Raw genomic sequence first — 15,680 nt, 5'->3', positions numbered from 1 at the left:
GTCCAAAAAACAGAAAAATATACCATTTTTTCAAACCGAGTTAAAAGTCACAGTCTTTATCTGTGCAAAGTCTCACAAAGAAGTTAAATTTTATGAAATACAAAGTTAACATATTCATTACTGATTTTTTGAACTTAATACTAATTTATTTTAGATTTACTTATGTTATACCAGCTGTCTGTTATACCAGGTCTTTCTGTCATACACAGTGTTATTGTGTAACATACAGGCTACTTGAGAAATCGGAAGATGATGTAGGCTGCAGAGCCATCATTTTGGTGTTGGCACATAGCATCATGACTTATATTTGTCAGCCTCGGACAACATAGTCTCTCAGCTTTCCAAGTGCCTTGCTACGATAAGGTGCAAGGAATAAGCAAGCTGCTTAAGTTCAGAGCTGACAAGACAGATGCAATGTTTGCTGGTGATGAAAACAACATACAACCATTACTGAAGACCACACAGTTAAACGCACTCTATATGCCTACCAGAAGATCCCACACCATCATATATATAAAGGAAAATACTCCTTCAGAAAGAAAATTTTGTTCTTTGTTTGGTGTAATTTAAGACACTAATTTATAGTTCAAATTGTGGCTATCTAAAAGACCACACCTTTCTCTGATAACAATGGGATGCAAAAAAAACCAGAAGGATGAAAAAAATGACTGTTAAAAGAGACACATTGTGAACAAAGAAGGACAAAATAGTGCCATTTTTCCTCTAATAAACATGATCTCCAGTAGAGATCTCTCATCCTTTTTTTTAGAAACTGCATATAAAGAAAGCCCACAGAGAAATATTTCCACTAATGGAAAAAATGTAATTCCTGGCAGCAATCCAGCAGTGACTCTTTGCTCTTTAAAATCAACATTAACTTGGGTTCTTCCAAATACACAGTATTTTCTGCTCAGTTCAACCTACTTCTTTCTTCAGCAAGTCCTCATAAATATTATTTCAATTAACAGTCAACTTCCTAAAGGGACACTAATATCTGCTCATGTAGACAGCTTCTCAAGCTTATAACCTGAACTGTACGTTTTTCACTTCAGGAAACAGCTCTGACAATAATGTTCCAAGAATCACTGCAGCACTGCCTTGAGGCAGAGAATTTTAAAAGAGGAAAATGGCAGAAAGAACAGGCTCCAAGCACTTAAAACCCAAACTTCAACCTCTGAAAGGTAAATATTCTAATTGTGCTCAGTTTCCAATGATTTTCATTTGGAAATCCAATTATTTCCAATTATTTCCAAATAATTAATTTAGCAATTACTTGTGGTTCTCTCTCAAAACACACCAACTCCATAAAACAGCCAGTATAACTGACTGAGAGGAACAGAAGTATGACGGAGTGATAAATAATTGTATCACCATCAATGAGAAAACAGGAAGGGGAATCAGGGCATAAGCTGACATATCAAATTGCACTTTGTGCAAAGCTCAGCTGAATAACCATAGAAAGAGAATGTGATTTAATAAATCCATCTTCTCCCCACTCTGATAGGACCTGCTCCCTATCAATCTATCAAATAAATTCCACTAAACAGTGAGCTTATGAGTGACCTACAATCACAAGCCCCTTTGTTATTTTGGTTAAAAAATGTTATTGTTCCTAAATACTTAAATCTTTTTTGAAAGTGGACTCTGACTTAAAATCATGTAAGCACTTTTCAAAGTTTTTCAATAGTTTCGAAGGAGCTTAAGGGAAAATGGAAGTAAATAAGTTCAGCAGTTTTAAAATTTTTAAATTAAGAATATTATAAAAATCTTTTAATACTGATGAAAAATAAAAGTTAGATAAGTGATGATCCTGATGTGATTCTGTTGTTATTTTGCTGTCATGCTAGAGCTCAGAGAGTACATTCTATGTTTAACTAGACCTGCAATGCTATTTTCATACTCATTTTCATCCAAATCAGTAAAAAAAAAAAAAAAAAAAATTAAGAAATTCTACAGCCTTTTTAAAAATATTCTATTAATAATAGAAATTTAGACTATTATCTATTAAATGAAATCATTCTATATGCTTGAAGATTTTCAATCAATTCAAAACACTATTTAATTTAGCTCTGAAATGACATTCACCTCTACATATCTGCCAGGTGAACTTATGAGTTAGCTTTTTCAAACATGCTGCATTAGTGTAGGTTTGTGTGTTGATGCAAATACACACACTCATCTATACACGAATATGCATCATATAGATGGAGAAGGCCTCAAAAATAGGCCCATCTCTATTAGGTATACACAGTTTATTATAGAATATTAATGATTCAAACCTTAAAAAAAAAAGCAAAGTATTTTTGCAGTAAGAACCCATTTTCCTTTGCATAGGTGCTCTGCCTCTTTGCAAGTAAAAGGAAATTCAGATGACAGGTTAACATTCTAAATGCTCTGCTTTGACTTTTACAGATATGTCCAAATCTTCAAAACATTATTTGTAGTCGCACACATCTAATATTTTCCATATTTTGCTGAAGACTTTAGAGTTTGGTACTGCTGTGCGATAGAAATTTGAGAGTTTGCAACAGGATCTGTTCATTGTTGCAAATTATTCTGACAGTAAGTACTATACAGCCGGCAGTGTACTTTTTTTTACATACTTATTAAAAATCTTATGAAGTCTGTGACTAACATATGTATACTGAATTATATTTTGTACAAGATTACAATGAGTCACTACATTTCTAACCATCATTACATATTGCATCTTTACTTTTACATCTTCTCAATTGGAAAAAAGTGTTATTTAAAGTTATTTCAATAACTGTTTTAAAACTATTTGAAAATATTATCAAGTCTATCTTAAGTTTTCCGCCTATTTTGCTCCCATTCTCTTTGTGAATGTATGCAAAGAGCTAACTGATGCATGAGTTTATGCATACTAATAACGATTCTCCTCAGTTGTCCTTCTAGTCATATTTATGGAAATGTTGAAAAGTAATCAATACCTCTTTATATTACCAGAAATGCATAGCAACACTGGTTTACTTCACTGCAAGTGCTTCTTTACTCTTTCACAAACACAGCTGCAATAGTTCTACTATCCTACTGTAGTTTCACAGATGAATTTTATTACAAATTAGAACGCAAAAGATAAGCAGTGTCCTCAAATGTATTTAATCCTTTCTTAGGTTTTATACATCATTAAAACAGAACGACAGGCAAGAGACTATTTGCTCATTCTTTCAAAAGCTCACACACATTTTCCCTTTGATTCCATTCTTCAGTTGGCATACCACAGTGAAACCTCCATATTTTCAGAATTGATGTAGCTTTCAAAACCATAATCTTTGGCTTTCAAGCTCACTATTATTTGCCTTCGGGTGCAAATTTTAAAGTGTATAGGCTTCTAAAAAGAACGTTATGGCCTCAGTCAGTTACTGAATGGCTTGTAGATCAGTCATCATCACAGTGTAAATTTCTTTTCAAGATAATGTTCCTCACTCAGAGTACACTTGTGCTTATACTCAGTTCACTTGTCAAATACAAATTTGAGGTCATCAAAAGCTTCAGGGCAACTTCAGCTATTTGAAAACTCATTTTCTACCTCTATTTTGTTGGAGAAATAGGATTTCAAATGTAAAAATAATAGGAAGCTCTACAGATAAAGAAACAAAGGCACATTATGTGCATGTTTCAGTACAGCATTGCAGTGACTGCCTGTAAGAATAAAGCTAATGCAATACGCTAGCGTTTTAAAACACTGACAATATCGAAGGCAGGTAATATATCTCGCTATTCAGCTGATATGTATTCTATTCAAAACATGATTTTAGGGTTGACATTTTAAATATATAGGCTTAGGAACAGATGCTAATGATTCTATTTAAGTGTTTCTTTTATAACAGATGAGACATTTAAACACTCTCATTTACAATGTCTACTGTTCATTATAAGTCACAAGTCTGACAAGGGTAAATGAAACCAGGCTCAGTATTCCTTTTGGCTTATATTTGTTGGACATATACTAGCAGGTGTGTGTATACAATTCTATTTTTATGTTTTATTAAAATAGAATGACAGACAAGGTAATACTTTTTCATTTTTTTTAAAAGCAGGTTTTTGCTGGAGGGGTCAGTTTGGTTTTTCATATGCAGAGACCTTTTCCTGTAGCTACAGTTCATGTTTATAATTAGAGCTGAGTAATTAACATTCTTTTGAAAGTAAAGAATATACTGAGGTACCTGGGGAGAAGCTCTTCCCTTTCCAAAGTAAAATGGAGTTTCACCACTGACTTCAACAACCCCAAGAATCCACAGTCTGTTTTCTATAACACCGAGCCTTATAAATACAAACAGCCAAGGCAAATAAGTTTTCAAAGTTTGCTCCCAAGTTTCTCTTGGAGACTTAGGCACAAATGGAACAAACAAACCAATAAATAAATAAATAAAGCTCAACTCAGCTAGAGATCCAAATTTAACCTGCTCTGGGGCTTAAACTGTGAAATACAATTAACTATGGTCAGGTTGAAGCTGAAACCACAAACACACAGTCATGCTATGAACTTTTCTCCACATCACAAATTTGTTTGAGGTTGTAACCAACTGAAACGCTCCAGGTACATTTATGACAAATTCCGTATGGCTCCCATCCATACCATCACATCTCACCAACTTTGTCTCTCATTTTCTCCTCTTCTAACATTTTCACTGCCCTGAAATAGTATTTAAATTGCCCATTTTCAGTATTTCCTTTCACTTGTATGTCTGCTGAGATCAGACTATGAGATCTCTGGAACAGAAACCATCCGTTCCTAGCAGCTGCAAACAGATAGCATACTGTATCTGATAAACAAATATGGGTTTAAAATGTGTAATACAGTAAAGTACATCCTCCAGCCATTTCATTTTATAAGCTACGCATAAGCCTCTGAATTCTACATGAAACATATTTGTTTCCTGGCTTTATGGATGTAATCACAAAAGTTAACTTCACACAGCTTGGGACTTAAAGTGTCTTACGGGTATGACCATCCAGGGTCAACCTGAAATAAAGAAAGAAGGCCTAACTCTCTCACAAAAGAGACCAGGAGAGTCTCATTTTTCCACTGATGCAAGTTCAATGGCTGAAAAAAAATAAAAGAGAGAGAAAACGTGTAGTCACAGAAAAGTAAAATAGGGAAACTACAGGTTATATCCTTTTACTGTGGGATGTTCTGTACATTGAGGTTACCTGAGACGCCTTTCACTTTTATGTCAAAAGCAAGCTAGATTCCATCTACATCTATGCCCCTAAAATATAAGGTGTGGTCAAACTTAATTCAACACAGTAGGTGCCATATTCTTTTCTTTAAAATTCCCCTATGCAAAACAATCACCAAAATCTTCTATCAGTATTGATGTAGAATGTTTTTATCCACTAGCATTAAGGAATCATTTCTAAGAGAATTATTTTTTAATGAACATTTCAATGTGTCATGTAAATTTTCAGCAATGATGGCAAACAGCACATAACCCATTGAAATAGGCTGGGGAAACTATGAAAACACTTAGGCATTATATAAAAGCAAAAACACAAACAAAATTGGTTAAGTGAACCTATTAACTTGAAAATATGAAATGGTTGTACAAAATAACTTTGAAGTTATGAGCTACTGCAAGCATAATGCAAATATTGATTTTTACTTTGGAAGAAATGAGTACGTACTGAATATTTAATAATAGAAAGACTGATACAAAACACTGATTCTAAAATGTCTAGGGAATTAAAACTATTTAACAGCAATCAGTATACATATCAACGAGGCAATAAAAATAGCCTACCAATATGTTCATCTTTGCACAGATGTTATTTAAATTGTCAAAAGGAAAACATTGACTTTTTATTTCCTTTGATACTCCTTCATAGATACAACATTAGCGAAAATGTCAGCTCAGACTCTAAAGATCTCTGAAAACAGATGATGTTCGGCTTATTTGGGTTTCTTACTATTTCAGGGGGAGAAAGAGAAATATTTAAAACAACTAGAACTATTTGCTCAAACACTGTAAGATCTAGTTCTTGTTTGTCCAATGCTAAAATGTAAGCTATCCTTTTATATTCTTCTGGGTTTTTTTTGTTTTCTGCCCATTTAAAAAAAAAGATCACCAAACAGATCTCACGTTTTAAAAAGAGACTGGCAGAGTAATTATTTACTATCTTGTGCTTTTACAGAAAGAAGAACATTTTAAAGGAAGTCCTACAAGCTTCTTTTTAAAAAATAAATCGCTTATGATTAATCAGTATCAACAAACAACATACAAAGCTTGCCTTTGCTCAAGCAATGTACAGTTTTTGACTTTCAATGGCTGAGATGGATACATGAATATACTCTTACCCTAAGAAATAGGAAAGGTGCGAAGTAGGAATTAGCTGCTGAAGACCAGTATTGGCAAGCCCAGAACTTCAAAGGAAAGGAAAAACTAACTTGATTCAACAGTTTACAGTTACCCAGTGCTAAAGTCCAAGTCTGAATTACTCATTAAGCTTTTATAGAGTATCAATAGGACAGACTGTCTCAGCTGGCTGCTCCAAAGTACAGAGTATATGATAGCGAGGAGCAGTGGGATATTAGAAAGTAAGTAAATAATCAGAAGTAAGGCAAACAAAGAGATGAGAATTCCTACAGAAAGAAACAGAATAAATTTGGATACAGCTCTTGGTGTTCTGCAAGCCAAAAAAACCTTATGTCAGTGTGCATTAGGATATTATTGTTATTCAGCAGCATCAAAAGTGTATCAATAGTTAGGAAGGGAAGCCCAACACAAGGATGGCAGTTGCATTGGGAACGATGTGGCATATGTACAACATTATTGAGAGCAATCTCTTCAGAGAAGTATGAGCCCAGCTTCTGAGGAAATAAGATAAACCATTTGTGAAAATATCTAATACACAGGCCTTTAAAAAAATAGAGAAAATGCATAAGATATCCGTACAATCCCAGTAAGTATTAGTTTAAAAAAAATGAACAAAATACTATAATGTTAACCAGGAGGTTTTATTTTAGCTAGGTTATTCATTGTGTAAGCTTTGCAAATACATATTTCATTTCATGGCTGGACAGGAGACAGTCAAAAAAACACATAATGGAACTAACCTGGGCAGAACCCACAGGTGGAATATAATAGAATTTTGCCCAATACGGCAGATAAAGCAGAAAAGGAAAAGCCAGTTTCCTGCCTACAGAGTGAGCAATACACAATCTGTCAGCTGGGTTACAGTCTGCACATCCTCCAACATTAATTTTTAGATAGAAAAGAATTCCATATAAAATGATCTAAATGCAAAGAAAAAGACGTCTTGAATTTTTTGTGGCATAAAACATACTTAGAAAAAGATTCATCTCCAGTTTGCTGCAAAGTTCTGTCAGGCCTAAATTTCTCAATTTTCATTGCAGCCTTTTCTCTTAAGCATTCAATTTGTTTCTCAAACAAAAAAAAAAGAAACATATTTTAACTGACAACAGGTCAGCCTTTCTCTCACTAAACAACATTCTTATTTCATTGTTGCTTGTTTCATTGCATCATCTTCACTGTCATTTCTAAAGGCACAGTACTTCACTTGGCTTTACTTCTATTGTTTAAAGAGAGCTATTCACAGCATGCCCAAAGAAAGCTTGTTTATGGAAATCTGAGAATTTGAATGTTGTTGCTGTAGGCCTGGAGATGTTAAGGACTCAACGGGCATTGAAGTTTTTCCTCTTAGGTGTATTTGAATGGACCAGTGTGATAGAGAATCTAAGCAGAAAAAGCTCCAGTTCTTTCTGGAAATTTTGAACCTTTTTAACTTTAAAAAGAAATATCTGATAATACATTCTTATGAAATCATGACGATACAAAAATACGGTGTTGTCAGCAAAGAAAACCCAAAAAAATAAAAGACAAGCACCATGAAAATAAGGTAAAAACTCAAACACAGCAACTTATTTACAACAAATGCCAAAATTTAAAAGCACACTCAGACTGATGGCGTTTTTCAGAGAAGTTCATGTTTTTCTCATCTCTTAGTCAAGGAGCAGCAACATATCGGTCTATAAACAATGAAACGATTATACCATTACAGAGCCTTTTGAGATGGCCAAACAGCACACTACCTTTAAATTAGTACAAGCCTAGCTAATTCATTACAAACTGAATGGAAGAAATTAAGTCTTGGAAAAGCAAGGTTTGATTAGCCAAACCAAGATTACAGTGCTTTTCCTCTCAGTAAGACTGTCCATTACCTGCAGCAATACAAGCCTTCTCGCTATTATAAAGTACCCTGCCTCTCATTTTTTTTGTATTCATCTGAATCCCTTCACCAAAACATTCATTTCACTCAAAAATACAAACTCTTTTACTTTAAAAAACAATATTAAGGAAAGCAAGCACTACGTTTCTAAACACTCAGTGGAGACGAAAAAGGTATATGCAAATCAATACAGTCTGTAGTACCTCAATGTCACATAAAAATTGCAGCAGTCTTCAACAACTGAAAAAACACTAAGGACTGTAACCAGTCCTTCAACATCAGCTGAAGGAAAGAACAGAAGAAAAAGCTTTCGGTTATGAATAACTGATTAACATCATCAGTGATCTATAGTTGCTTCATATTCAGCAGTAATGACCTATGAATTGTAAATCATGTAACTTCATAAATTTCGTGCATTTTGGCTCCATATCCATAATCAATAATTTAAAATTAATTCAAGCCTTCTCCATAAGGTTCCTATTATTCTTCTACAGTTCAAGTCATGGGCACCCGGATTGGAACAAGTATTTCAAAACTTGGTAAATGAAACATTCCTGTGGTCTCAGCCTCCAAATTAATAATTTCCAACTAGGCGAATGTCTGTGACTGCTTAAGGTCTTCAAAAAATATGAGTAAACATATTAAAATAATTTTCTGCGCTTATACTGTTCATATTTTCACGTTAGGAAGAATTTGGGGTTGTCTCAAAAACATTAAGACCCTGTGGGTTAAAATAGGATTCTGAGAAATCTTCTCATATAGTGGGAACAAAAGAGTGTTGCAGGTGTACTGAACTGATTGCAATAAGAAAATCCAAGATTTTAATATTCTGAGATAAGAAAGTAGAGGAAAAGATGACAGATCATTTACCAAATTCCATTTTTTTCCAGGGAAGGTATTAATACTAAGCAAAGCCTGAGATGGCATTCAGAAATACTTTTAAAAGCTATAGAAGTAATCAAGAAGCTTTCAACATTTTTTATAATGAATTATACATAAACTGTTCAGAAATACTGTTTACAAGATTTAAAGAAAGAAAATATGTAAAACCAAAATTGAAAAATCTCTTTGAACAGAATCCTATTTGAAGGGCAGGTTACGAATTTAATTCGGTCAAAGCTGCACCTCCACATTAAGAAAAAAAGTTACGAAAAACAAAACATAATGAATGAAATGAAAATGTAATTAAAGTTTCAATAGTTCAAAATGATGTAGTAAAAAAGGGCTAGTATAAAGTTAGGTAGATCAAGAACCATTTTTGAAATACTTTTCGAAGTGGATACAGAATACTGATGGTGTCATTTTCTTGTATTTTTCTAATCAGCAGCTGATCACCTTCCTTCTCTCAGAAGATGATATCAGATTGATGCACATGCTGTCAAATTAAGTAGTTCTCATTTAACTCACTAAGAAAAATTCTCATCTATTTAATAAGCAGTTTTGCTTGTTTTCTGCTGGTATACAGCAACTTTCCTCAACAGTAATGTTATTTGCGATGAGGTATAGGGTGTAATCATTTGTAGTTGATGCATTCATATTTATGTTTCTCAACATCCTTTAAAATGCCTCCGGAAATAGTTTATTTGTCCAGTATAACATGTGATCTGTTTTGTGCACATTTTTCAATGTCCTGATGGTAGAGATTACCACAGGACAAGTAAGTCATTCATCATTTTACTTCTATGAATAGTTCCTTGAGGTGAAAATACAAAATAAAAAACCCCCAAATATATACTGTGGGATATTCTGGTCTATTTAGGTTTTAGCACCTTCCTCACCAACACAGCTTCAAAAGTGAAACTTTTACAGTGGACATATGTCAAGTTTGTTGTTGTTCTTTTGGGGGATGGCAGATTCAAACATTTTCTATCAAACAACAAAGGCTGCTTGCAAAGGCTGTGAACAGTGTTAATGAATTGCCATTTATTAAAGTCAAAAGCAATAGGCCAATCTTGATAAAACCCCATTTATGTATTCCTTACCCTGAAATAGTTTAGTGTTCTGTAACTGGTAACAGTATTCACAATTCAGACTTTGAATACATTTCCAAATAGTAGAACATCTTTAGATAACAAAGTATATATGAAGCCCTACTACTCACCAATTTTAATCTTTGCAAAGGTATTCTGCTTGTGTCTATCGGTGTACGTTCTGTCACATTACCAAATCTGACTTCCGGGATGGCAATTGCACACATTACATGTGCCCACCTGTAAAAAGTGGCAAGTTAAGTATATCACCAAAAAAAGACAAACAAATACAAGTGTTAAGAAATACAGCAACACTCAGTAATATATAACATCTACCTTTCATTATTTTCTTTTAAAATAGAAGTTCTATTTTATGTTCTGCATTTATTTAAAAGATAACTTCATGCAGTATTAGCAGTTACTTGAAATACTGTCACTGTATTTTGGAGAAGATCATCATAACAAACAAAATTTATTTTGTTAATAAACTAATGTCAATGAAATATACCAAAGCCCTTCCCTTGCCCTCCAACTCCAGGTATCTCCTTACTAAGATTTCTCACTCTTGTTTCAAACATATTTAACAATCCTAACAGTAATACAACTTGGTGTAAATATCATTGCAGGCTGAGTTTTTATTTTATTTTTCTAGGTGGCTGGTACATTTGATTTATGAAGTGCAAAGCTTTTGCACTTGTGTTATCCATATGCATACATAGTCCATGTTATTTCATTTGTGAGCAATTTATCACCTACAGCATTTTGTGTTAACATTATTCAAACTTCAGTAACTATTCTTAGATAGCACACATGGTCACAGGGTCATGCATTTATCAAACCATAAAACATGGCATGCTATCAGGACTTTCTGTTTCCAGACACAAAGGCATAGAAGCCGCAAACTGATCGGCTATCATTGAAATGCCCAACACGAACTAGATCCCTGTGATCAGTGAAAGCACCTGACAAGTGCCTAGGACCAGTGCTACATGTAAGACTTCCATCCAACTTCAGGAGACTTGTCAAATGAGTCAGGATTATGCTATGTGCCTTCTATTCTCATTAGGAAGCACTGCTCTATCCTCTATATATAGAGATTTCCCTCCCCTCCCCCCCCCCCAAAAAAAAAAGAAAAAAAGGAAAAGAAAGGAAAAAAGAAAAAGAAAAAAGAAACCCTAAACTAAAAAAAAAGTCAGTGAATAATTCACGTTTTAAAGTACATATTATATTAAGTAAAAGGCAGAATAATAGTATTTTTATTAAGAAAAAGCAGCTTTCTGAGGCTACATCTAAAATCTTTGGGGCGTGAGGGAGAGGCAGATAACAAGACAGAAATGAATTCCCTAAAATCTGAAGAAACAGGGACATTTCTGTTCTTTAACTCTAATATTTGCTTTATACACCATCCCTCATTGTATACCTTGCCTCATTACTCCATTTCCTCACTTTTCCAAGCTCCGTATCTTTGCCTCACTCCACCTGCTGTAGGTCTCCAGAGACATATACGACAAACATCCTAGCACATCAACAGGAATGGGAGTTGGAAGCAAAAATGAAAAGAGGTAACACGGCAAAGAGGAAATCATTTCTCTTTCCTGCACTACAGAGTGGTGCTATTTCAACCACTAATACTTGACAAAAATATCTGGAAGAGTATAAGAAGAAATACAGGGACCTGGCAAACTGCTGTCATGTGATGTTGAAGCTGTATTAGCCAAAGTGTGATATGAAAGCAGTATGCAAAGATGACGATAACTACTAGCAAACAATATTATTCAGCCCAAATGAAAGCAGATAGAACCTGTAGTTCTATCATTCCATTATTCTGACTATTTTATGTTCCAACTTATAGAAAAAAAATCATGCTTATAGATTTTTATCTCTTACTGTTAATAACACTATTTCTTTTCATTGCTGCCGTCCTGCATACAAAACTACAGTGCCTTAATACCAGGTGTCTTACCACCTAAGGTTTATGGGGACAGAAATGTCATAAACAAAATAGCTCTTCAATCCATCTGCACTTCAGGCTTTTACAGATCTGATACCTCTCACCCTACCAGGATTCAGAACAAGTGCTGTGTCCCCTGAGAAGGAATCTCAGCTATCCTATGTGCCAAAGCTGTTACCCCCCAACCACTTCTGATTCATTAGCTTAACTGTAATGCCCATCCCGCATCTTCAAGTCAGTGTTTTAATCAGGAGAGAGAATGCAGGGAAAGAGAGACAAAGAAGGGAACACATATGTTGGATTTTACACTTCTCGGGGAAAAAAGATGTAATTGCAACACACACAAGTTCGGAACAGTAGGTAATGCTCAAAGGGGTACTAAGGCCTGGATTAAGTGCAGATCAGGGGCTCAGTGTTGTATAGCAACTGTAATGTGTTATGGAAACAGGAAGCAAGAGTAGAAATACTTCCACAGAACTCTCATTTCAGAAATCTGTAACAGAAACCTACAGAGGCATGTAATGCAAAACCAAAGACTTTAGGTATAATTATGCTGAGAAAGTCACTTGCTTCAACCTCTCTGGGGGATTTTCCTATGAATAACTCTTATGAAGCATATTTCTGAAATATTTTAGGTAATGCACAGAAGTGTTTTCAAAGGTTCACCCTGCAATGTCAGCAGCAAGCACCAAAAGGACAATGCTAAATTTTACTTAGATGACACTTTCTTGCTTTTATTTTAACAAGAAAAGCAAGTAGTAAATAATGGCTTATGGGAGTTTAAACTAGAACTAAAAAGCAGTCGAGTATTTTCAGCAGCTGGTTCAAACATTCGTTAATTTAGTAACAATGCTTTTCGAAGACAACATCTGGCTCATAAGCTTCAAGTAAAACCTTCTATTCACTGGACAATTTACAAGAATCATGCAACCATTTGCAGATCACTGACAAATCAACTATTCCAGGTAAGTGGAAAAGGATACTGCAGGTAGATGATCTCATATCACTGAACTCACTTCTCAGCGCATTCCAAAGGGTTAAAAAAGTCTGCATTTTACTTTTGTAGTTACAAAGAGCATTTAATTAATTATGCAAATATCCAGAATGCATAAACTGTTCCATTATTGGGCTTGAACAAATATTAAGCTGCAACATTTTAAGGTTATTTGATGTACTGTATTACCATCAAAATGCACAGAAAAATATTGATTCTGTTAATAGTAAGATGTCAGCAACATTGCTACTTTTGAGAGAGTGTGATAAAAATGTATTTAAAAAGCACTTCAAATCAGAATCATTTTAAAATGTTTCAGATTAATTAATTTAAAATATTTGTTTCTAACAAAAGTTCAGAGGTATTAAATTCTATAATCACAAATTTTCAGGACTAAAGAAGAAAATATACTTCACTATTTGATAAGACTTGCCCATGCAAACAATCTCAAATGAGTTCTCATTGGCTTTCTTTACAGTGACCAGCAGCATTGAATCTGGAACAAGTAGATGTGTGCAAATAATAAAACAAATGTACATTTTAGCATCTAACTACTTTCACAAAATGTCAGTGGCACATTTCAATAGGAGTAAATTTAATTCTGCAGTAATTCAATTTAAAGGGACACTGTCAAGGAACAGTATTTGCAAATGCTCTCTATGTGAGAATGGATTGCAAATAAAGTTTTAAACAAGCAGGTACAATCTTGAAGTATATATTACTTACTTCTTGTCAGTAGTTTGCTTTAATGCACCACCTCTCAAATTGCAGAGACAACATTCCTAAAAATAAAAACAGTGTAGAAACAAGTGAACTTTACTGACTGGTTGTGAAATCGGTTTTATGCAGCTGATATTAAGGATATGCAAACAGTTAGTTATTAATTGCTAGCTTACAACCTGCCATTTATAAGCACTACATTTCCTTATAGGAAGAATACAAAAACATAATAACAAAAAGAGCAATAACGCAAAAGAGCTGAAGAAAAATAAATTAAGTATTACCCTTGAGCAAACTAAGACAATCACTGAAAGACATAGCAAATGAAAAGGTATTCAATCAGTGCTGCAACAGAAAGGCTGGAACTGCCATGCAGCTCACTAAGTTAAAACAAATTAAGATGACATATAATTAGCTTAATAAAAATTACTGGGAAATCTTTGATTTATATTTCTCTGATTCAACTCAAATACCTTGAATACCTGCTGCTTCCTCCTGACAGTTCTCAAATTTATAAACCCATAGAGTACAAGGCAGGTTGTGGTTTCTTTTTTTGCAAAAATTCCCTTTGCGGTTTCTTTTTTTGCAAAAATTCCCTTTGCCCTGGAATAAGTTCATTGCCTTGAGCCTCAGTCCAGCTTCATCTGCTTTCAGGGTACTCAGCAAGGCATATTTCAGCAGTTCCAAGAGAAAATGCCAAACAAACAGGGGCTTTCCCACGCCTACTTAAAACTATGCCCTTCAACAGATGCACAGTCGTATTTATTTTCCAACCTTCCTCTCTCTCTCTCTCTCTCTCTCTCTCCATTCCCTTCTTTTCTGACTATGTCCTTTCCAATTCTCCTTTTCCTTGACCCTTTATTGGGAGGGATGGGAAAGTCCTTCTATTGTTACTTATTTTTCTTTCCTTCTCCATTTTGCTGGTTTCTACAATGATCAAAATGCACAAAATGAAGTCAAGACACTCTGCGCTCTTACATCTATACTGAGAGCGGCTGTCCCCTGAACCCCAAAGTTTAAGTTATTTCATCTTAAAACCTCCAACAATGGAGATCAATGCCTGCCAGCAATCTAATTGAATGCTTTACTACCTTTCCTATGAGAAAGACCTCTCCCAACAACAAATAACCTCCTTGCAACAAATGAATATTCCTTGCAGTTTAAGCACATAACTTTGTCTGACTTTCCAAATACAGGGAGAACTGATAAACCCCTTCTCTTTTACAGCGCCTTTTTATGTATTTAATGTCATTGTAGAGGTGTGGAGAAGTGAGGTTCCTTCCTTTACTCACAAGAGCCCTGGAATGGGACCCAACATGTTCCAGAACGCAGCTCCCTTCGTAATAGTAAACACGGACTATTAAAACAGGAAATCCAATGGCTCAGAATACCACTTCTTTCAGATACTCAAACTAGAGTGAGCAGGAACAGGTGGTTTCAGCATATAAAGGGGAAAAACGGAACATACGGAGGCTGCTATTGCAGCTGTGAGTGCTTCAACTTGTACTCCCTGCAACTTTTCAACAGAGGAAAGAGTTTCAAAAAAAATCCACAGGATTTTTCCATTTGGCTGTTGGAGAATAAGTCAGCCTTTTTCTTCCAGAACTGACATTTTTCCTCAATCTGTACCTCTGTGAGTGAGGTTCTCTCACCAGATCCGTCGAAACCTGCTCTTGTACCAAGCCTAACACAAGATGACAATCCTCCGTTTCACGGAGCGGTGGAGAAGAGGCAGGGAATGAATGAAGGAGGAAGGTAAGGAGATGGGGTTATTTCTCTTCCCTCTTCTTCAAGTTCCCAGGTTATTCATGGTGAAGCAAAACAGAAAGGAACC

At 34.8% G+C, this 15,680-nt stretch overlaps 1 protein-coding gene across 10 annotated transcripts in view; it reads right to left on the bottom strand.

The window, feature by feature from the left end:
- KDM4C (lysine demethylase 4C) overlaps positions 1-15,680 on the bottom strand; it is a 255,488-nt gene that overhangs the window by 60,923 nt on the left and 178,885 nt on the right. For all 10 annotated transcript variants that reach the window (XM_064502918.1, XM_064502920.1, XM_064502917.1 and 7 more), the window contains 2 exons: positions 13,853-13,908; positions 10,313-10,421 (listed from right to left, as the gene is read on the bottom strand). In XM_064502918.1, coding sequence (XP_064358988.1) covers positions 10,313-10,421; positions 13,853-13,908 — 165 coding nt within the window. The remainder of the gene's footprint in view (positions 1-10,312; positions 10,422-13,852; positions 13,909-15,680) is intronic.

Source organism: Dromaius novaehollandiae, chromosome Z, assembly GCF_036370855.1.
Source record: "Dromaius novaehollandiae isolate bDroNov1 chromosome Z, bDroNov1.hap1, whole genome shotgun sequence".
Taxonomy (NCBI): Eukaryota; Metazoa; Chordata; class Aves; order Casuariiformes; family Dromaiidae; genus Dromaius; species Dromaius novaehollandiae.
The sequence above is the reverse complement of the archived record's forward strand: the minus strand, read 5'-3'. Positions and strand labels throughout refer to the sequence as shown.